Source organism: Triturus cristatus, chromosome 12 (genome assembly GCF_964204655.1).
Source record: "Triturus cristatus chromosome 12, aTriCri1.1, whole genome shotgun sequence".
In the NCBI taxonomy this organism is placed as follows: Eukaryota; Metazoa; Chordata; class Amphibia; order Caudata; family Salamandridae; genus Triturus; species Triturus cristatus.
Genome location: NC_140595.1, coordinates 473,996,911 through 474,020,256, shown reverse-complemented (window position 1 = coordinate 474,020,256; position 23,346 = coordinate 473,996,911). Strand labels below are relative to the sequence as shown.

Below are 23,346 nucleotides of genomic sequence, written 5' to 3'. Positions count from 1 at the left end.
AATTAAAAAAAGAGCAGGAACCAATCTCCAGGAACGTGGGCGCTTCTCTGAAGGTGAAAGAGATTTTAATAAGCATTCATCTATGGGCCAGAGAACTAGGCAGGCAGAAGCAGATTCCAAAGCCCCCTCGGATCCTGTTTGTATCCTTATAAGCAGTAGTTCCCGTACATCTGGAAGGGCTAGAGGCAGTAGAAGAAAGGGCTGGGAGGACCTCACCACTGCCACGTAAGACTACACAGATTTGTACCAGGTTCCCTACTTCTCCTCCAGGAGATCTTCAATACAGTCATAAACACTGGATCTTCATTTATAGTCCTAAGTACTGAACTGTCCCGCCGACATATTGCATTCCAGACCATTTTTTACAAAAATGTATACAATCTACTTTTCTTTTTGAAAAGCCATCTTCTTTAAAAAATAAAGTATTTTTGACAGTAATTAAAAAGGCAATATTGCCCAATTGTCACTTATTTTGTTTACAAATCAAACCAGAAAATAGGGACATGTAGTCTAATAGGCGGTAGAAAGAGTTGTAAAACGAACACTGTTGCCTTAAAGAATAACATACCACCAATATCCATATTGCCCGTTCAGTGGCAGCTGAGCAAATACTTTTTTCCCTCTCCTACTTACTCTTTAGTTTGTTTTGTTTTCTCTCTGAAAACCTTTCCAAAGCGAAACCCAACTCCATGTATCATCTTTAGAGATAGAGAGTATGTTTTTCTGTTTCCTAAAAGAAAAAAATAACATCTAATTTTGTTAAGTGTCCTTCCTACGGGAAAAAAGTTGTCAAAACTGTCCCTCAGAATATCTGTACTCTGTGCCTTCCTACCTCCCATCCTCCAGAAAATGCAAAGGAGGACATGGAAGGATAGGGAGAAAATCCAATTAGATGGCTTGCAGGAGGACCACGTAGCATGAAGAATTTGTGTCTGGAAAAGTTGAAAGGCATGCAGAAGGTGAATTCTCTGCCAAGGCCCCTTCACTGTTTCCAGGAACTGTGTCAAAGGGGGACCCAAAGAAAAGGCATTGCAAGGACAAATACAGGTGCACCTGTTTGACGTTGAGAACCATGACCTCGAGGGCAGGTTCACCCTCTGCATGTTTGGCGTTGAGGGCTGGTTTCCATCAAGATGACAGTCAACATCAAGAGTGCATCAGTGTTCAGGATGCTTTCAACATTAAGGAAGACCTTGCCTGACCGGCATTTCCTGCTATCAGCGAGTTGGGTCATCAAGAAGAAAAAGAGGGGTGTGCTGCACATGCCAGATTCAGAATATTCCATGACATATTCAACTTCCCGAGCAATTTTGCATGCAGTAACTTTGTCTTTCATTTCTACTCCCAGATTGCCTTCTCTAGGGCAGAGGGAGTCAATGGGTTCACCTCCTACTTTACCCATCTTGACTGCCCCTCCGCTGGCTTCTTAACACGTGCTGCCTCTTCTCCCACCTTTGCCTCCACCACCTCCTCTTATGAGGCTTCTAGTATCTCCTGTTTGTCATCCAAGCAAACCAAGAGGGAGGTCCAAGGAGTTCTTATCATAGGAGACATGATCTCTCCACCTCACTCCCTTACATTGATTTACCCTTTGTCTCACATAGACTTTGATTTATCACCTCATACTTTGTTTCTTCTTCTTTTCTGTGGTTTTACTGGGATCTTCTCTACATTTTTTTCCTTCACCTTGCTTATACTGTGATAAGACCTTACGTTATGGACGTGCAGCCCTCAATCACCTGTCGGGCTTCACCATGTCTTGATTTACGGCTTCACGCTGTTACGCACGAGTCGCTTTCCGACCTCAGCCATAGAAAGCTCCTATGACTGCCAGCTTTCCTTACCCCGCACGCCTGGCCTTGCGCGCATTGTTCTCGTACTTGGTTTGCCTTATACTAGCCTGTCATGATTTCTCAGCCCCTCGGCCATTCCTTCAGTCAGATACGGGAGCACTGCCATAGTTTCCTTCTCACTGGTACCTTCACTTTGCTAACGTTTGGATTTCAAATATGGTGCTTGCAGCATGTTGACCTTCGGCACTCCCTACTGTTTCGGGTACATGCGTTTTTCATGCTGCTTAATTTTACGCGCATTTGTCTCTTACTTGGTTTCCCTTACACCGGCCTTTCACTATTCCTCAGCACTCTTTGCTGTTTCGGGTACATGCTTTTCATACCGCTTAATTTTTATGTGTTTCATTGTCTTTCATTTTGCGCCCATTCCCTCTGCAGCTTCACTATTTCAGGGCTCACTGATATTCTAGTGCTAAGAATATTTGGTAAGTCACGAATCATAGCTGTATATTTTCTGGGTACTCCACTCATAAATTCCGTTACCACTATGTCAATCTTCCCCTACCTCACTCCGGATCAGATATTGGGTTTCTTTCCCCATTACTATTTTACATAGGGCTTCTTTTTGACAACCATTAGTACTGAACGGTATCAGTGTATTGATATGGGGACGCCAGTCTGTGGCTAGCCATACACCGTGCATGAGATATCATTTACTTAAAGTTCTATTTTCATACGTTTAAGCAGCTTGTGAATCATGTGCATACCCTGACAACTCGATACTATTGCAGCTAAAAAAATGTAATTGCTCTGATATAATTGGACTCTATTTTTGATTGTTTGCTTCCTTCCTCTCTTTCTTTCTCCACTTTGATTATGCTTTTACTATGATGGAATTATTCTTTTGAAATCCATGAGGATGCTTTGTATGACATTTGATTTATTATAAGTCTATGCATTTAATGTGATGCAATTACATATAAAAGGATATTTTGCATACCATTTCATTTACCCAAAAACTTAACTTTAATGCTAAAACAGATTGCGAATTTGTGAATGGTGTACATGCACAGACTACTTTATACTGCCTCAGCCCAATATGTCATTGCCCTGAAATAATTTAACTCTATTGTGATTTCTACTCTCCCCCCCCCCTTTCGCACATTATGACTATGTATTTTGCTATGATGGAATAATTATGTTGATCTCTTTTACTAAACTTATATATCTCTCCTTTCCCTACACCTATACTTCCATCTCCCTCACCGCCTAATCAACCCATTACCTCTGACTTCTTTTTCATCTTTGCTTCTCCCAATGGTATTAACAATGGTCTAAAACTTTTCCCTTATCTGCGCTTTATTATTTATCACTGGACATGGGCCACTTTTTATTCTCCCTTCTATTCACATTGAAACGGTACTGGTTCTAATATCTTACTTACTGTCTTCCTACTTTACCCTTATTCTATTCCAGTACTCTTACTTATCGTATTTCTATTCTACCCATACCGTATTCCACTATTCTTATCTTGATTTTTATTCAAAGTGATATCGTCTTTGGAGCATAAGTGGCTATTTTATCTACATTTATGTTTTATAAATAATGTGCATTTTCACATGAATCAGCCTTGAGAAAGCCCCTGGCTTGCGGCCACAAGGGCGAAACACATGTCAGCTGTTCCTTTGCTCACCTGTATTTATGGCAGTGAAGAAATGCAATACTAGAGTTGTGTATTCGGATATTTCCCAGGACCCTGGATACATACTTTAAGGCATAAACCGGTTACAATTCTAAATGTGATCTCTCCAGACCCTCAAGACATCACTCCTAATCTCACTGTGTTCAAGACCCACGCTGCATTCAAGATCTGCACATCGTTCAAGATCCACATTTCTCTCAGGATCTAGATATCCACATTTTAGCTATTCTGCATCACAGTTTTGGTCTTTTCAATGCGTCAGTATTCTCCGACTGTATTGCGCTCCCCTCCAGCAAGTGTTTAGCTGAGAATGACATTTCAACTTTCTGGAAGAGTGGAAGAAAATAACAAAAGACAGGTAGGGGCTGAATATTGTGCAAAATGGCTATTGTTCAGGGGGTTCCTCCAGCCATTACTAAAAAACAAAACATCTCACTACCAGTGAGATTTACTCCACATGGAGGTCAGCACTCTTCTGATCAAAAAGGCTGTGAAATTGATCCCTTATTCTCAACAAGGAAAGGGACTTTACTCCTGTTACTTTCTTGTTCCAAAGAAGGGACAAGAGCAGTAATTTCGACCCATTATTAACTTAAGATCAGTAAAGAAATATGTGAAGAGACGTTTCATGTGTTGGCACTTCACCAAATCCACCCCGACTTTTTCACGGAGATTGGATATATGCCATAGAGCTCCGGATGCTTACATTTACATTTCCCGCTATGCAAAAATTGCTGGTTCCTATGATTTTTGATGGGCAGTGTGTACTATAAATGCAGAGTCCTCCCTTTCGTTCTCAAGTCAGCTTTGCAAACATTTTCAATGCACATGACCATATTCGCTGCACATCTCAGGAAGATGAAGATTTTCATGTAACCCTACTTGGATAAGTGGCTCATAAAAGCATTCACTTCTGAAGATGCCCGGGCCACTTTAACGTAGCAGTCTCTGTTCTTCAGTGCTTAGTTCCCAGACTAAATCACTCTAAGGTCTACTGCAGTCTCAATTCAATCCATCTGTTATCGAGGAGCTGTTCTAGACACACAGGCAGCAAAAGTGTATTATTCGGAGGAGAGACTGTGTTTTATCAGTCTGAAGTTGCAGAAGCATCTAAGAATGTGACATGTGACAGCCGATCAGATCTCATCACTACTGCATTTAGTGGCCTTCTACATATTCTGTTACAGAATGCCAGACTACTTATGCGATTTTTACATGAGTGCCTGGAAGATCAATGGTGTCAGCTGTCAGACAATTAGGACGACATGTTGAGTCTCTCTGAGTTCAATCAATTCTCTTCCCTAGTGGTGCAGATTGACCAGTCTCCTTGAAGATATTCCATTCATTAGGATACTGTGTCCCAAACCATTGTGACTGATGCTTCTCTGCTAGTTTGGGGATCATTTGCAAGTGCAGGGAACATGGTCTCAGAAAGAAAAGCCTTGTCACTACAACCTGCTGGAGTTGAGGGTTCTCCATCTGGCCCTGAAATCTTTCCTATCGATCTTCAGAACACCCTGCTTGGTAAAATGGACAATTCAACACCAATGCATTAAATCAACAAGCAGAGAGGTACAAGGTCCAGAGCTCTGTCGCAAGATAATCTGGATATGGCTTATTGCCAGGAATTTGCATGTAATAGAAACCCATCTCTCTGGTGTTCAGAATGCAGAAGCAGATTCTCTCAGCATAGCATTTCAAGAACATCACAGATGGGTTTTAAACAACACAGTGCTGCATGGTGTCCTATAGAAACCTTTTTTTCCCACAAAAAGATTTAATTACAAACTCGTAAAACAAGGAATATCTAAATTACGCATCCAGGTAGTCTTGGGAATGCACTTTTGACAAGCTGGTCAAAGAATTATTGCACACATTTCCCCCTTTCCTACTGATTCCATCGGTCCTCATCAAAAAAACTGGGACAAAGTAAGGATGATTCTCATTGCGTCAGTGGTTAGTCACCAACCAGCTGCATCTATTATACCTTCTACACAAGAGACTGTCATGCAGACTAAATCTCCTGTTTAAAGTCAATGGCCAGAACCTGTATCTCTACCTTCCACCATTGAAGTTGGCATCTGGGCCCCAGAACACTTAAAATACAGGCATTTAAATCTTCCACAAGATTACATAAACATTTTAATAGAAACTAAGACAAACTTCCACCAAAACATCCTGTTCTTTCAAACGGAAGAAGTTATTCAGCGTGGCTGCAGTTTCCATTAATAAAGCAAGGTCTAGCAGCCATTACATTCTATAAAAAAATGTCCTTCACAAACCTCTTTTCCCAGTTGTGAAAGACTTCTCAGGAGTAAGAATGAGGGGTTATCTTATTAAAGTGCCAAATGTCTGCAGAATGTTTAGGGAGGGATTGGACATTTATTAACAAAAAATGCCAGCGGCATTGAAGTTTTTGGGATTATTCCTAGTGTCTGCTGTGCCTCGATCATTAGATAACATTGAGGCTGTGGTGCATGATGTGCATTTACAATAACCACAAGAGTAAATAAATATGACGATCCAGAAAATGTTTCAATGGACAGGACTTACTAAGCTCCCTAAAAGAGTGTAAGAAGTTACCAGTGTAAATGAAAAAGACCTTCAAAGACCAGTAAATCAAATTAATACCAAGTGTCTTATTGTGAGAAAAAAAGACTACAGACCCCTATTTTTACCCATTTGCTGGCCATTACTAGCCAGTATTGACCATGGGCCTTATTATCGAAGGGGCGCATTGTCCTGGTCTGTACCACGGCACACCCTTAAGGAGTGCCTTACTCACACATGTGCAGTGTGCCCTATTACCATCAATACAGGGAAGCCGAAATCTTGCATTGCCCTGGGCGATGCACATTAGTGAAAGACAGACCAGCTGATTGAAGCAGCCAGTCGTCCTTTCACAGTGCAGGTGGCACCCAGCCTGCACTTTCAAGGAGGACAGAGATCCCCCTGTAGGAGGGTGCAATGAAGGACTGTACCCAGCTACATGGGGATGTGTAGTAGGCTCCTTGGTACCCCTTTCCCCCCTCCATATGGGCACCTTCAGGAGCGCATTAACAGTTTACCACCTCTTTGTGGCACACAGTCCGTTTACTTCCTGGCGGCCTTTTAGCATCCATAAAATTGCACGGGTACAGATACAAAGTGTTCTCGAGTGAAGGCCTAGTGCTAGATGTGCATCACCACTATCTGTATTGCATTATGGACCGTGCAAGCCTCTCTGGCCCCTTCTGTGAGACTGTAGTGCCCCCAGGGCGCAGAAAGCAGGTTCACAGACCGTTACGCCTTGGGGCGCTTTATGTAATGAGACCCCAGGTAGTCCGTTTTATTAAATTATGGTCCATGGCAGGTGGCAAGCTTTTTGTTAAGGCTGCCATTACAGTTGATAAAGTTAAGATGAGATGTGTTTCTGTATTAAGGTTTGGTGAGCTTGAGATGCCTGTTTGGATAGCCTCAACTTTGACTAGTTCACTATTGGTCCAGCTTTAGAATTAGAACTATTATAAGTCCTTTCATTTCCCAATGCTTCATCTAAGCATGTACAAAGATGCTTATTTATAGTCTTCTACAGTTGGTTATGTTCTTGTGGGAAATGAGATAGTGGTCTAGAATATGGAAATAGACTAACAATAGTGTAGGCACGTGCTATTTGAAGACGGATTCTGCCTATTTTGGTGGGTAGAAATGCACCAATTATGAGGGAAAAAGGGCTCTATCGGTGTTTTAGTCACCAGTGAGACAGCACATCAGCCTCTATCTCCATTACTTGACTCATGTTCAGATAAATTATGAAATTGTATTTTTTTTAAACATATTTATTTGTGTGTTGATGTGTGTATATATATAATATAAGAAATGGTAATAATATCTCTATTTTCATTAAAATAAAGTAGGAAATTCAGTGGAAAAATACACAGGTTAAAGTGATGTTATAGTTAGGTGAAAATGTCACCGCTGATGACATGTTCAATTAGATCATTGATGACATCACTGATAACATCTCAAATGACATATTTAGTGACAACACTGAGCAGAGTAAGGGCACAAGTTATTTTAACTGAGTAAACTCAAACTGATGAATTTCAGTGTTTTTATGACATTGATGGAATTATTTTCCTACTATGAGTAAAGTTCCAAAAGGTTTAAGATTGGATCTCATTTGCTTTGTCATGTTCTATTTCTTTCAACGTTCTTCTAAAAAATAACATGTATTCCTCATTGACAGACATGCAGAGCTCAGACGCTACTGTGTTGCCTGGACGATCCTAGGTTGCAAATAGCCATAGATCTTCAAGATGATTGAGCTTAACTAACATAGTGTCCTGGGAAGCTGATTACCCCCCATTTCCCAGCCGTTTATGTCCCTGGTGGGCTTGAAGGAATAGAAAGGTGTGATGCATCCAGTTTCAAATCAAGTGTCCTGGGTTGCACCACCTTCCTTCCCTTAGATAAAGTTATCTTGAGGGAATGGCTTCTCCATAATTCCATAATTATAAATGAGTAAGCCATCAATATTAATTATTTGCTAACCTGAATGTTTATATTATCCCCATACAAGAACTTTTTTTCTACTTTGCCACTGGTACAGTGATGATATGCAGAAAAGTATTCTCTTCAACACATTTTGTCAGAAGATATGTGCATCATGAGTAGACAAGGGTTACTGAGGGCTCAATGTGGTGAATATTAGTGTTTTTTGTCTGCAATAGACAAAAATTAAACGCACTGGAAGTGTTATAGTGTTAAGGGATGCTGTTTGAATGCTTTCTAACTAGTTTCAATATGCAAGTTCAAGACCCTCTTCATTTAGTTCATTCCATAGGTCTCCTAATTGAACTGTAACGAAATTTTTCTTTACATGCTCTGCCCTCCATAATCCATATGTTTTTTCCATCTGAACCTGACAAAGCTTCCCACAAGCTGATAACGTAACATAGACAATGTATTTGATAATGGAATTAGTACAGATAAGTATCTGCAAGAAGGGCACTGGCAGGATGGAAGAGTGGAGAAGAAGCACAAAGCTCATTGTTCTCCAACATTGTATTGTTAATAAATTCACTTACTTGAATCACTCCCCGGTATCAGGCTGGGAGTCCCAGCATTCTAATGGTAAAGTAAACAATTTTAACTTGCCCATAGGTAAAACAATAATTCTTATTCAGTCGCCCAGCATCCTTATTAGAAACAGCTAACAATTCAACCAATGAGGTCAGTATGCTGAGCACTCTAGTCCTCTAGAGCCCACCAAAACTTAATTTCTGTCGCATGTTGAGTGTGAGGTAGTCCTACACAGAGCTATGTTCCTGTTGCTTCTTCACATTGAACTTGTTTCTCTTCATGGGACTACTGTAATTAGGCCCATCTCATTACTTATACCTGTCCCAGCGTCAGCCTCACCTTGCAGTTAGTTATTTCTGGGTTAAGTTTTCCGGGTGGTGGATATTTTTTCCTGATCATGTCTGATAAAATTCTTAAGGAGAAAAATTCACATTTCAGGGCCTGTTCCATGTTTAGCAATATGAGATTTTTAATTCCTGTTACTGCCTGCACCCTCATCAAAAGGCAACAAAAGGGTACATCTGTAATTTCCCCTTTAATATTCTTTGTGACACAGACCTCCATGAGAGTAAAAATAATACCCCTTCTCTGGGGACAGCCTCTCTTCAAGGGATAATTCAGTGCAAATTACCCCCTGTTGCTGCCATTAAAAAGGTGCATAAACACTGAAAGTTACAGAGCCTGCAACTCCAATCTTCCTGTCAGCAGGTGCCCCATCATTGACAGACCATTAGCGTCTCGACAGTAATCATTGGCAGATCTTTCATGACTCCGCAGCCTTGCCCCAGTCAACAACCTCCTTGACTATGATCTTGTTGACAACAGCTGGGAAAATACACTTCGAAAAATGTGTTTCATACATTTCTGTCCAACACTCTTAGTGTCCAGGGGGCCTTACAGCCACCACCAAGGAGGTTAAAGAGAAGCTACCTCTATACTGTGTTGTAAATTCAAGTATAACCCTTCTCAGTATGAGGTACCAGCCACACCAAGAACCCTGTACATACTTCCGAAATCATTCTCTTGTCCAAGGTCCTGTGAACATTTTGCTGTCTCTAGACAAGATGGATAGGTTCTGTGCCACATTTCTCACATCATCTTCTCACTAATCATCCCAGCAACTAGTGCTTTGGAGGGTACCTCTAGTACCCTGGTACATGGAATGGGAAGAAAAACAAGTAAAGGAAGAAGAACATGTAGAGTACGATAAGTATGAAGAAGAAGAGGTCCTGAGGAGAGAGGCAGGGTGAAGAGAACAATCAAGCAGATACACTAGCAAGACCACATACCCTAGGAGGTACAGTAGACATCACCATGCATATATCTGCCAATTATATTTATTCTATGCATTGTTAAGATAGCCTCTAAGTGCTTTTGGATTGTCCATGACATCTAGAGAGAGGCATTATTTTCACCATTACTTTAAAGTGCAATCTAGAAAGTCTATCAAGTCTATTTCCATCTTAAAATATGCATTGATATAGTATCACAGACTCACGAAGACTCTTTCTGGGGTCCAGACACTGCTCTCTCACTTTGAAAAGACATACCGCAATATAAACAATGCTTCGGCATGCCTCAAGGTCACTGAAAACCTGATTATGTGATTAGCATAGTAGCCCATCATTGTAAACACAATCTGGTCATTCCCAGCTCAGTATCTCCAGCAGAGACTGTAGACTAATCAACCCCCCAGGGAAAGAGTGAGGTCAATGGTAGCTACTTCACTTAAGGTGAATTGCAATTGTCAGTGCAGTGATGGATGTACCTAATGGGTTTTTTCACCAGCAGGTGGCCATTGCAGTCTTACTTCACCCAAGATTGACTCACTCAAAAGTTCATTTTGTTTAAACATCCATAGCAAAATCCTGGACGTGTCTTTAGACAGGAAAACCTTGTACAGTAAACTGGTCAGCAATGTCCTGCAAGAGATCATGACAGACACAGTTACTGCATGCTAACTAGGAGTCCTCCTAAACATATGTCCAACTACTTTTTGATGATCTGAGTAGAGCTCAGTCCTACAGAGGAATATCCTTGTCTCGTACTATGGTGGCAATACTATTGCTACAGACAATGCTCATAAAAGCAGGGATTTTTCTTTATCAAGCGGTCAGTAGGGGCAAGCATTTGGTCGTTCAGCCTCTAAAAAACAAGGGGGCACCAATCTTGCCACCAAAGCACTTTACAGCGAGTCTGGCTTCTCAATCCTGATGCCCCCCCCCCTCCCCCATAGCACAGTCTTTTGTTGTAATAACCTCACGCTTCATCTCAGAATGGTGGGAAATGACTATTGTGAGTGCTTCAAATAAAATATGGTCATTGTCTTGAATTACTACATAAACCACCCTCTCTGGCCCATGATAAGAAAAACAACCATCACCTTGATTAATGGCAAAATAAATTGTCAATATGCATCTTGAGGGGGCAGTAGAGCCAGTGCCCAAAAGCCAAAGCAAACCGGTACAATACTCCAGGTTGTTCCTAGTAAAAAAATAAAATGGGCAGCTGGAGGCCCACCCTAGATGTAAAAAAGTTGGACAAGATTCTCAAAACGCTGTCCTTCATGAGTAAACATCACTAGAAAGGGTATGAAGAAATGCAAGAAGGAAAAGACCACCTATGCACCCAGCAGCTTAAGGACCGCTGCCATCAACTTCAGAACAGCTCCCAACCTCCTGCTATTCCGAAACAAACTGAAAACCCATGTCTTCAGAGAGCTCTATCTCCCAACGCAATAGGAACCTGCGTTAGCCTGCAATCATGAATTGTTTCCAGGACCCAAGCTATTGTTCAGCACTCAGTAGTTCTCCAGCTACTTCAGTGCACCACATCCATCACTATATACATACACTGACTGGTTCAAAAATGTTTGGGAGCTTCAAAACATGACGTGTGGGGTTGGAGCAGCACTGCTCCTGTACACTACTTAGAGGTTTCTTAGCTGATAGACCAGTCCTGCTGCTTCAACTTTGAGGCAGAATACCCATGCTCTGTCATGCAGACCTGCTGAGGAAGTAATTCTCAGTCCACAAGGGTTCTTCACAATCCGAAAATTCTCCCACTATTGGTAGGATTGCTATCCTTTTAACATACTCACTGTAATCTTCCTGAAATGGAACTCCCTCCAGTTTTCACCCTAAGATACTTCAGTTAGTCCTCCTTAGGGTTCCATTAATCCTCGCCTGTGAAAACAATGATTTTTCTTTCATGGTTATTACAAACGTAGGTGTCGGCAAGCTCGTTCAAACATCAGACAACACATTTCTCAATACACGTTAAAATCCAATTGCCGGAATTCTCTTTCCATTCACACGGTTAAAAGTAGAATATAATTATGTGATTTATAGAAATCTCTTACTCTGTACAACACATTATACAGTAACCTAGCTATCAGAAGGAAAGATCAAAAGGCAAGTTGATGTGGGGAGTGTATAATAGATTTTTAAGCATTGTGCCTCGTTGTGTCCTGTGGCAGGGACTATGCTCAAAGGTCTTTCCCTTGCTAATGGATGCAGGCTGCATATGAATCATAAGTTATTTGCACCATTTACACACGGCACATAGGATTATGTACAGTATCAGAAGAGCCAGAATCCTTGCTCGGATAAAAATGGAGGACCAAAACACTGAAAAAGCAGATTGATTAATCTCCTGCAGTATTGTTATCACCCTGAAATACAAGGTTTAATGTGTTCTCATCTCTGCTCCTTACTTTGAAACTCTTACTTCTCAGTTTCTTAATGCATCCCAGTTATAAAACCCCCTCTTTCCAGAGCTATGCGATTACATAAGCAGGCCGCTTTTGTGTGTCAGTGAGCTTTTGTTGCAAATGTGCTATACACATGTGGCCTAAGCATTGGTGATGTTATTTCCACCTACCAGTGTTGCGAATCTACATCCTGTGCTACACTGAAAGTGGGAAGTCTGGCTCATTTTGGCAGCAAAGTTTTCTTGTACATGGGGCTGCCTCCAACTTTTGGAGGAGCGGTTTTGGGGATGGGTTAATGTTTTGTGGAAATTCTGCCAATATCCTTGGAGGATGGTGAAATTCCCAGCTCCTAATGCCGTTACTAGAAATGTGCCCCAAAAAGTGCTGATATTTTGTCGATGCCCACACATGTTGTCTCCGTAACTTGCTGGGGACGTGTCCCAGTATGTTATGGATTTTCGCCCTGCACTCATTATGAAAGTCTGCATCCTTTTCATGGCAGGCCTTCCCAGTGTTAATCCTACACAAAAAACGTAGGTAGGGTGACTGAACCTCAACCATCTTTGATAGAGTTGGCCCCGCACCTTTGGCAGGGCGAAGAAAGAAGCAGCAGAGGTGGCTGCCAGCAGGACACCAGCTATGTGTATTAAATTGGGTAGATAAGGGTCCAATGGTGTGTTTGCCAAATCCCCTCTTACTACCCTCCTCTAAATAAGGTCCAAACGCCACGATCTGCTCTGGTTAAATTCTGTGTTAGCCCTGGACCTTACTGTATCACAGGGGCCACGACTCCCTAGAATGAAAGTGAGACATTCGATTGAATTTTCATGCCAATTATTTATTGAATTTGCAAATGATGGAGCCCCTGTTACTTTTACAAAAGGCACGCATGTTCAAAAGAAATAGTAAGATATACTCCTCCCAAAACAATGATAGGCAGAACAAAACAGAATATTGGATGTCAAATTGTGTGTGTGTGCTAGAAAACGTAAATTAGCTTTGAAAGAAATTGAAAACGAACTGATACTGTCATTGACAGGTTTTCTCTTCACATTCTGAGTGTATTGCATTGTTCATGCTTGTCCTAATTCGGCACCCTGACATTTTACCGTTTTTGAAAAATGCAGGTTACATAGTTATCACTAACAAACACTTTCCAGTCTTTTTACATTAGTTCAGCTTTCTGGACTGTCTTAACTGCAGTATTTATACATAAATACGTTAATGTTAATGTTTTTCCTTCCATACTGCACCTTTTCTTCTTCTGTGTGAGTCATGAACACCTCTTAGACTACATTACTATTTGGGAAGTTGAGCAATTAGCTTGTTCTATCTTTCCCCCTATTTCTAGTACTTATATGGCATAACATTGGAATCATTTGGGCTACAAAGAATACTTCCCATTTCGACTAAATCAGATTCAGTGGGCTGCATTCTATGGCAATAGTAGGCACAGCAATTGGCTGGAAGTAGAGGCGCAGGGGTAACAGTCAGTAAACATTTTAAAAGGGAAGAGAGAACATACATTCGACTGCATAACTTTGGCCCACGTTGTTGGTTGTAATGACAGGAATTTGATTAGTCGCGTTTTATTTAGAACCACGGACACTGTAATTCGTCATAAGCCTAGAGTTGCCCACGCAGCACCGTAGGATCTCACATGCCATTGTGTGGCAACCACATTTTTAATTCGCTTGCACACCAGGTCAGGTTCCTCTGGTGGAATATACAAGTATTACCTCTGTATTATTCAAAAGTTTATCAACTGTTTTAGCCGAGTGGTTTTATTGTAAATGTATGCGTTGTGTGGCTTGTGCCTTCCTCTGTAATGATAAACAACACAGTACATTGACACTCACAATTATAGAGGCTAATGAATTTTATTTATACAAATGATGCAACTGTTTTTCCTGGTTCGAAAGTAAACGTTAATTCGCTCTCTATGCCTTTCTTAAAATGTCGTCAAGGACGGCTACACATTTTGCCTTTATTAGCTGCATCACTTTTCCACAGAAAAGCTTTTCATTTGGTGTTATTATTTACCTGTCTAGAAGAAGTTTTATACAGTTTCATCTCCTAAAAAAATCCACATTAAATATATATAAAATAGTATTACATCTGCAATGTAATAATATTCATGACTATGGGATGAATAGTTGCACATGCCTAACTAGCACAAACTTTAACATTGCAATTTCGAGTTGTTACATTCCATGAGTGGGTGAACCATTCCTTAATAAATTAGTATGTGTTATACTAGTGTCATCGCCTGACTAAATGTAGAAATAACTGGTCACCACAACTTTTAGGTTTTGATTTTTGTAACAGTGTAAATTAGCATTTTTTTGAAAGATTTTTTTTTTGTGAGATTAGAGGGTATTCAGCTCTAAAATACTGTTCCTGAAAGATCTTCTTTGGTCAGAAGGCTATTTTGAATTTCCCGATTACATTTGAAATCATGTTTTTATCTAGTTGAGAAACAAATGTGCTATTTCCTCACATATCCTTATGGTTAGTGTTGGTGCACCGCTTTCCCTTGTATTAGGGCTTTGCACTTCACTGAGAATAGTACTCATATTTGTCAGGATTCAGTTCAGAGATATCTAATATGATCCTCTGAATACAGTATTGGCCTTTGAAATATGATTTTGCTAGATCAGAAACAACACTAAAACCGCAGAGGTAACTTGAAAGATAATTTTTACTCCTTGCGTTCTTGCAGTGTGGTCACTAACAATGTATCAATGCGCACTAGGGAGGTGGAGAGTATCCATGGTGTATGTTTTCCTCCACCTCGTGTCCTGCAACAAGATCATTTCTTTTAGGCTCAGAATTGTCTCTCATTGTCATATGAGTGCATTGAGTACAGCCGCGGCACCAAACAAGTGCCTAGACTCAGTACCAAGGCAACAATTATTCTCTCCAGTTGTGGTCCCCAAATACGTGACATCTTTTCCAAAAGGGAACCATCTGTCTTTTTTGCTAGTACCTCCAAGCCAATTTCTGCCGCATTGTGAAAAGGGCGTTGCCCCATGAACTAGAGACAATTTTAGTTAATGGGACAGGCAGTCCCCTTGATATTGCACCTTTCAGTGGTGATATTTAGATTCCATGGTGGGTTGGGTGTTTTGAATCCTATATCCCTAGAAGTATTCATCCTACTTTAGCACAATAGTTTTTATTTTGTTCTGAGCCTCAAAGCTCCCTAAAATATTACAGATCTTAAATATTCTCCAGTATTGAATCTTTCATAGATTCACAGGCTTGTATCTTCCCCGTAGTCATTGTGGGAGTCTCACGGTAACAGAATGACCATAGCAGTACTAGAACAAACTGCATAGAAAAATCCCATAGGGAATCACATTATTTGGTAACCAAACCTCATCATTATTTGGTCCAAAACTTAGCCAATCAGCTGCTAGCCCTGACATCACACTCCCCAGCAGAGCCATCATACCTCAGATTTCCAACCGCCTTTGTGTGAGTCTCCCTGAGCCTTGCTCTGTTTTGTTCCTGAGTGAACTTTTGACCGTTCCAACTGAAAGTTCTTTCTTCTGGATTTAAGGTATTGTTTTACATCTTATACCTATTTCTTCGTCGATGAGAACTCCGTCGACGGGCGCTCCGTCGACGACGTCTTTTAAGTCCCCAAAGGCAAAATCATCGATTTTATTGAAGTCCCTTCCACCGTCGACGGGCTCGTCGACAGTCAAGAAATCTACAGATTTCACAGGCTGGACAAAAATTTGGAGGATGAAGAGTCGTCGGGAGTGGCTTATAGCCCTTCCCAGCTTCAAATAAAGAGTCAGGACACGGATGAAGAAGAATATCAGGAGGTCCAAGAGGTGTTCTCATTCCAAGATCGTCCAGTGCACGAATCGAAAAGGAATGAGTCTTTTCAGCAATCATATGATTATGAGGATGAGGAAGAAGTTCAGCCTGATGTGAGAGAAGAGTCTGTCTCAATACCAGTTTCTCTGGTGACTGACTTAGGTCTCATGATCAACGACTATTACCGTTGTTTTCCTGAAGCTAACGCCACAGCCTTGAAGTCTTCAGCTGGTCCTACTCAAGTTCAAGTAAATCAACCTCCACCTCCTTTTCCAGTGCAAAAGGTTCAATCTTCTCCAATTATTACAATCAGGGATGATTTAGCGGAGAGTCATACAGAGCAACCAGAAGAAGGAGAACTTCTTCAGGAAAATCCAGTTGGGATAGAATGGGATTAATATATTCTACCTACTACGCCGTCTCCATCGCCAGCAAACTCTCCTCCACAGGATATTGAAGGATTCCATGATGTTATGGAAAAAGCTTCAAAGAGATTTGAACTCCCACTTCCAGTTCAATAAACTGAGTGTTTTCTCTACGATTTTAAAGAGGAACCAAGAAAATCCATCAGAGCGATTCCTATTATCGATCACATTTGGGACGAGGGATTGAAAATAATGAAGAATCCGGCCTCGGTCGCTGCCTCGGTACCCAGGATAGAGAAAGATATCGAGCCCCAGAATCATCTCCAGTATGTTTAATTGGACATCCGCGGCCAGAGTCTGTGGTGATGTAAGCCGCTCAAAGACAGTCAAAAAATCCAGTTTCAGCTTCTGCAGCTCCTCCTGATAAGCAAGGAAGACGGAAGGATGGTGCGGGAAAGCTCTTTGCTGTGATGGCAGCAGCTTCCATTAGAGCGGCAAATGCTTTAGCTCTCATCAGTAGGTATAATAGGCAAATGTGGTCAGATATAGCACCGTTGTTGGCCCATCTGCCTGAGGATAAGAAGGAAGAAGCGGCCGCCATTTTACAAGATGGGGCTAGGGCGGCATCTGAATCCATAGATATTGCAATGGATATGTCTTCTGTAGCATTCAGGCAAATGGCAGGTGCAGTGGCTCTCCGAAGGCAAGGATGGCTTAAAGCCACTTCTTCTTCTGGAAGTCCAAGCGAAAATAGTTGACATGCCGTTCGACGGAGAAAATCTCTTCAGAAAACATGTTGATGATGCTCTCCAAAGTATCAAAGCTGACACAGACACTGCGCGAGCGTTGGGCTCTCTCTGCAGCAGGGCAGATTCCAGTCCTTTCGGAAGAGAGGAACTAGAGGTCAATACAATCAAAGATCCTCGTATCAGTCCAGCAGATACCAGCCATACAGTCAGCAGGGGTTTCGTCAGTTTTCAAGCAACCAACAATTTCGATCCTCCAACATCCCATATCATCAGCAGTCCAAAGGGAAGTCTGCTGCGAGAGATACATTGCAACAATCTAATAGAAGACAGTGACTCTGTCAAAGCGCAAAGCGCCCGCCACATGCTCAGACCTCAAGGATCATTACCTTTCTCTTTTTTTATCAGGAATGTCTGTCGATAACAACAGACAGATGGGTACTGGACGTGATAAATCAAGGCCATACCCTGGAATTTATACAGAAGCCTCCGAATCATCCTCCTGTTCACAGGATGCAAGAACACCTGTCAGCCCTCAAGGTGGAAATTTTATCCCTTTTACAGAAAGAGGCAATAGAAGAAGTTCCGCGTCTTCAACGAGGGAAAGGCTTTTATTCACATTTCTTTCTAATAAAGAAAAAAGACACATCGAAATGGAGGCAGGTAATGGACCTGAGAAGTTTGAACAAATTCATCAAAAAGATATCTTTTCGTATGCTATCCCTGCAAGAAATACTCCTACTTCTCTGCAAAGGAGATTACATGGCATCCCTGGACCTTTTAGGTCATAAAAGGTACTTCGTTCCAGGAAACCCAGCGCTCTCTGCAATGTTGCATGGATCTCTTCAGTCGTCTGGGTCTAAGGATCAATCTAGAAAAGTCATCCCTCATACCATCTCAGTCCCTTCAATTTCTGGGAGCCATACTTCGCACAAAGGGAGCAAAAGCTTATCCTTCAGAAGAGCGTACTCAGAAAATCATAAGCATCTACAAACAAAAAAGTGCATTTCTGTGAGAATCTTCAAATCCTTTTTGGGATGATGTCTTCTTGTATCCCCTTACTTCCCAATTGCAGACTGCACATGAGGCCTCTTCAAGAGCTTCTAGACAAACGATGGATTCAGTCTCAAGGATCCTTCGAAGATCGGATCTTGATCACTCCTCAGATTCAAAAGGCCCTGTCATGGTGGAAAATCAGAAACCATTTGACAGAAGGTCTACTCTTCGAACCTCAAAATCACAGCTATGTTATAATGACAGATGCATCGCTACAAGGTTGGGGGGCACATCTCCAAGACCTCGAAATACAGGGTCATTGGTCAGACCGCGAAGCTCAACTTCACATCAACCTGTTAGAGCTAAAGGCAATTTTCTTGGGATTACAAGCATTTCTCCCCAGAATTCACGATTCGACAGTACTAGTCAAAACAGACAGTACAACATCGATGTTTTACCTATTAAAACAAGGGGGTACAAAGTCAAAACTCCTGTCAAAACAAGCGCAAGAGATTTGGAGGTGGTTACTGCTTCACAACATCTCACTTCAAGTCCAGCATGTTCCAGGTGTGAACAACACAAGAGCAGATGTCCTGAGCAGATTATCTAGTGTTTCTCACGGTGGGAATTGGCTCAAAGTCAGCTTCTCCGAGTGTTCCGTCTATGGGGCACCCCATCGTTGGATCTGTTCGCGAACCACCACAACTCAAAATGCAAACACTTTGCAAGCAGGTTTCCTCAAAAGGGATCGTGGGGCAATGCTCTACAGATGCGCTGGACAGGGATGTTCGTGTACTCATTCCCTCCATTTCCTCTGATATCGAGAGTGTAATGGAAGATGAAATCGGAACCGTGCCACTTAATTTTCATAGCCCCGGCATGGCCGCGACAAGCTTGGGTCTCAGAACTTCTCAAGTTATCAGTGGCACCCAGAAAACAGTTCCCATTATTGCAGGACCTGATTACTATGAACGAACGTCAAATTCTCCACCCAAATTTGAAATCGCTAAACTTGTCAGCATGGACCCTCACGAACATGAATTCCAATCTTTAAATATTTCTCAGGAATGCCGAGATATTCTTTCACGATCTCGAGCAATCTCTACGAATAAGACATATATGGCAAAATGGAAGAGATTTTGTCCATGGTGCGCATCTAAAAATCTGCATCCCTTTAATGTCTCTTCAGAGCAAATTCTTCCGTATCTTTTGCATTTGGCTAAATCAGGACTTTCACATACGTCTATAAAAGTGCATTTGGCCGCTATCTCAAGATATAGGAGGGTTCCTAATCATCCATCTCTTTGGTCACAAAGATTAATAAAAGAATTTCTCAAAGGGCTCGTCAGAGTGTTTCCCCCGGTGCAGCTTAATACGGTTCTTACGCAGCTCATGAAACCGCCGTTTGAACCAGTAAATAAAGCGGATTTACAGTTTATTTCATGGAAGACAGCCTTGCAGTTAGCTCTCACGTCCGCAAGAAGGGTCAATGAAATGCAAGCCTTCTCAATTGCAGAACCTTTTCTCCAATTCCGACAGGATAGAGTTATCCTTAGAACAAATCCAAAGTTCATTCCTAAGGTCCCGTCCATTTTTCATCTCAATGAGCCTATAGTGTTACCTACATTCTTTAGAGATCCTTCTTCATCTGCGGAAAGAGGCCTACACTCTCTAGACATAAAGCGATGTTTAAAATTCTACATTGACAAAACGAAATCTTTCAGGAAAACAAATCAACTTTTTGTGGCTTTTTCCGGTCCCAGAAAAGGTTTGGCGCTGTCCAGATCTAGCATTTCGAGATGGATAACTTCGGCCATTTCCTTGTATCATGTCAAAGCTGGAAAACCTCTACAATCCAGGGTGCACACGCATTCTATGAGAAAGATGGCAACATCTACGGCTCTGTTTGCAGGAGTGTCTCTGCCAGACATTTGCAGGGCAGCGACGTGGAAAAATGTGCACACCTTCACTAGACACTATTGTCTAGACACAGCATGGAAAGAGGATGCAGCAGTGGGACAAGCAGTTCTATGCCATTTATTTCAATAAGGTATTTATCAAGATATATATATTTGTTCTTGTATACATATTGCAAATATATATATGTCTTTTTAACCATTTATTTTCTACCAATATTTGAATACTATCTTGGCATAAGTATACTTATAAGATTGTTAATATCCTGGAAATAGGAGCAGAGCCTGCAGAGAATATGGGGTTCTATCCTGGAAACACAGTTTGGTACAAGTACTGCTCGCTATTCTGATACAAGCCTGTGAATCTATGAAATATTCAATACTGGAGAAAAAACTAGTTACTTACCTGTACACTATGGTTTTCCAGTATTATCTTTCATAGATTCACATGCGGCCCGCCCACCTCCCCGTTTCTCAGGTAGAACCTGTTTATCTCTAGATATATCCTTGTGTCTCACTTGGGGCTGGAAACCTGAGGTATGATGGCTCTGCTGGGGAGTGTGATGTCAGGGCTAGCAGCTGATTGGATGAGTTTTGGACCAACTAATGATGAGGTCTGGTTACCAAATAATGTGACCTCCTTTGGGATTTTTCTATGCAGTTTTTTCTTGTACTGCTATGGTCATTCTGTTACCGTGAGACTTCCACCATGACGACGGGGAAGATACAAGCATGTGAATCTATGAAAGATAATACTGGAGAACCATAGTGTACAGGTAAGTAACTAATTTTTTACAGATCTTGGTTACCAAACTAAATAAAGTAGTTGCCTTAAATTCAAGGCTCTCAGATTTCAAAACTAACTATTGCAGAATTCATAGCCAACGAAGCAGCTAGTGGTGGTGAATAAACTGCCACCTTTGCTTTGCTCCAACACAGACATCTTGTGATCGCTGTATTTCTGTTTTGTGATGCCTCTTTGAAAGGCTTATACCTTTTGTTCTCATATGGCTAGCTTTAATCCCATGCTGTAATTATGTGATGTAGGAAGTACAGACAAATGTATTGCTTTTATGCACATAATAATGTGAAGTGGACCATTTGCGAGAAAGTCTTTAGAGTACATGATTATATTGTACTACGTATTTTTAGCACTTGGGTATGTTAGCTGACAACCAGTTCTCTGCGCAATCCCTCCCTGGCTTGTCTGCAAGCAGTGTGTTGCTTGTAGCAACCAGTGCTTTGATCTCTGCAAGTGCTGTCTTGCTTACAAAAGGCCAATCCACTGCTTGTCTCAAGCATCTCATCATCTCTACCATCTGCCCCGTACAAGGTTCTTGCTCACCTTCTAAGAGCAGAAAGGAAAACATTTAGGAAGAGCAGGGCAGAAGTGGCTGTTGCTGAAATGTAGAATTACCTGCCCAGCTGAACAGAAGAGATGTTTTATTACCCTTTTCGAATAGGGCTTATTACTTGTTTGCCAATTCTGTAAAATGAATCACCCATGGAAGACTAGGCAGAATTTCCTTATTTCTTTCACTCTGTTTCGTTTATCTGGGGACTAATTTCAAGAATAAGGCAGTTAGGAGAACTACTGGGTATAAGAGACACACTTTGTGACACCACCCTACAAGGACGGAATCCTCATAAATACTGACCTGGAGCCAAGGAGACAAAAGGATCTGAACACAGATGAGGAAATGTCCATATTGCTGTATTCCCAACAGTGTTTTTCTTAGTCAACGGCCTACTATATTTCCCGCCGACTCCCTTTTTGCTAAATGCAGAACGACATAGCGCTTGAGGCAGGCATTTACTCATACCAGCATTGGAGCATAGCCATCAACACATCTGCTTATCCTTTTGTAAATGTGACACTAATCTAGGGGTCATTCAAATAGTAGAGTTGCCAGATACACAGAGCTACATGATTGTTGCTCTGCTCCTATTCAACTTTTGGTGCTCTGCCCATAGGTCTAACTCCTACCTGACGTAGGGCTACTCAGCCACTTGTCACTGATAGTGGTTTTTTTTTCTCTCGCTTGCATGGGTCTCCTTTCTGTTATTCTGCAATATTTCCCTCTCATATCACATATACAGTGAGCTTTCTATCTTTTTGATAGATCAGCACTTCAGGAATGAGTAGCCAACACTGCTACATCTATGTTTTACACAATCTGCCATTAAAGGTCCTGTCCCACATATTGAGGATCTAACTTATATTTTCTTGCTGATACATATCCAACACTATATCTACTCTATTTCTTATTTTTTTTTCTATCTTTTCTAACGTTCGTAACACTTCCTATCACTGTTCATTACTTTTTCTTCTTCTCTCCTTATTTCTTATCCTTTTAGAAGGAAGGGTCCTCAAACGTCTTTCATGAGTTTTATTCCCCAATTCACCGCTCTATGCTGATTAGAACAATAGCTGATTTTAGAATCACATAATGATTTTTTTTTTCTTTTTCAAGCAGGTAGGTGATTAGTACAGTCTTCACTAGTATGTTTCCCAGTATGCACTTGTTTTGTGTTACTACTTATAAAAATACCTGTGAAAAATCCGCATTCCATTCTTTCCCTTGGAATAGTCCATAGGGGACAAAATGCATAGTCGCTTGTCATGTAACCTGCTGACATATTGAAAACTTTAGATTTAGCAGTCTTGCAATTCCATGTTTTTTTGTAGAGGGTTGGTGGGTGACTCTTTGAAAGAGAGAATTAAGCTGAGAACATGGGCACCTATTAAAAAATAATATTTATTTGGGGATATTTTAACAACTACACCTATTCTGGAAATGTTAACAATTTAAGAATTGTAAAGAGGTTGTTGATTCTATTTACAAAAAATCCTCCTCTTTACGCCTCCTTCACATTTAATTTAGTTTTATTTAAGTAATGCTTTAATATGTTTCAGAAAAGATGGGCAGCTATCCAATGATTCTTGGGTACCCTAATGATCATTAGGTTTGGGAGAAAGGAGGACATACAGTGTGCTTATGTATCTTTAATACAAAGTAAATGAAAACCCTAGCTCTAAAGAGGATAAAACATTTTTCCAATATTGTTTTTTAGGACTTCATACTTGAACATTACAGTGAAGAAGGGCCAGATTATGAAAATGAAATCGCAGACTTTATGGATCTAAGACAAGTAAGTTTGGATTCCTCAGTCTGATTACAATGTGTACTCTGTTTATTTGTTCACATTTCTAGGCCTTT

At 41.1% G+C, this 23,346-nt stretch overlaps 1 protein-coding gene across 1 annotated transcript in view; it reads left to right on the top strand.

Annotated features, from left to right (window-relative positions):
• RHPN2 (rhophilin Rho GTPase binding protein 2) overlaps positions 1–23,346 on the top strand; it is a 211,584-nt gene that overhangs the window by 85,709 nt on the left and 102,529 nt on the right. Inside the window, exon 5 of the mRNA XM_085639656.1 lies at positions 23,201–23,278. Within this exon, the coding sequence (XP_085495782.1) occupies positions 23,201–23,278 (78 nt within the window). The remainder of the gene's footprint in view (positions 1–23,200; positions 23,279–23,346) is intronic.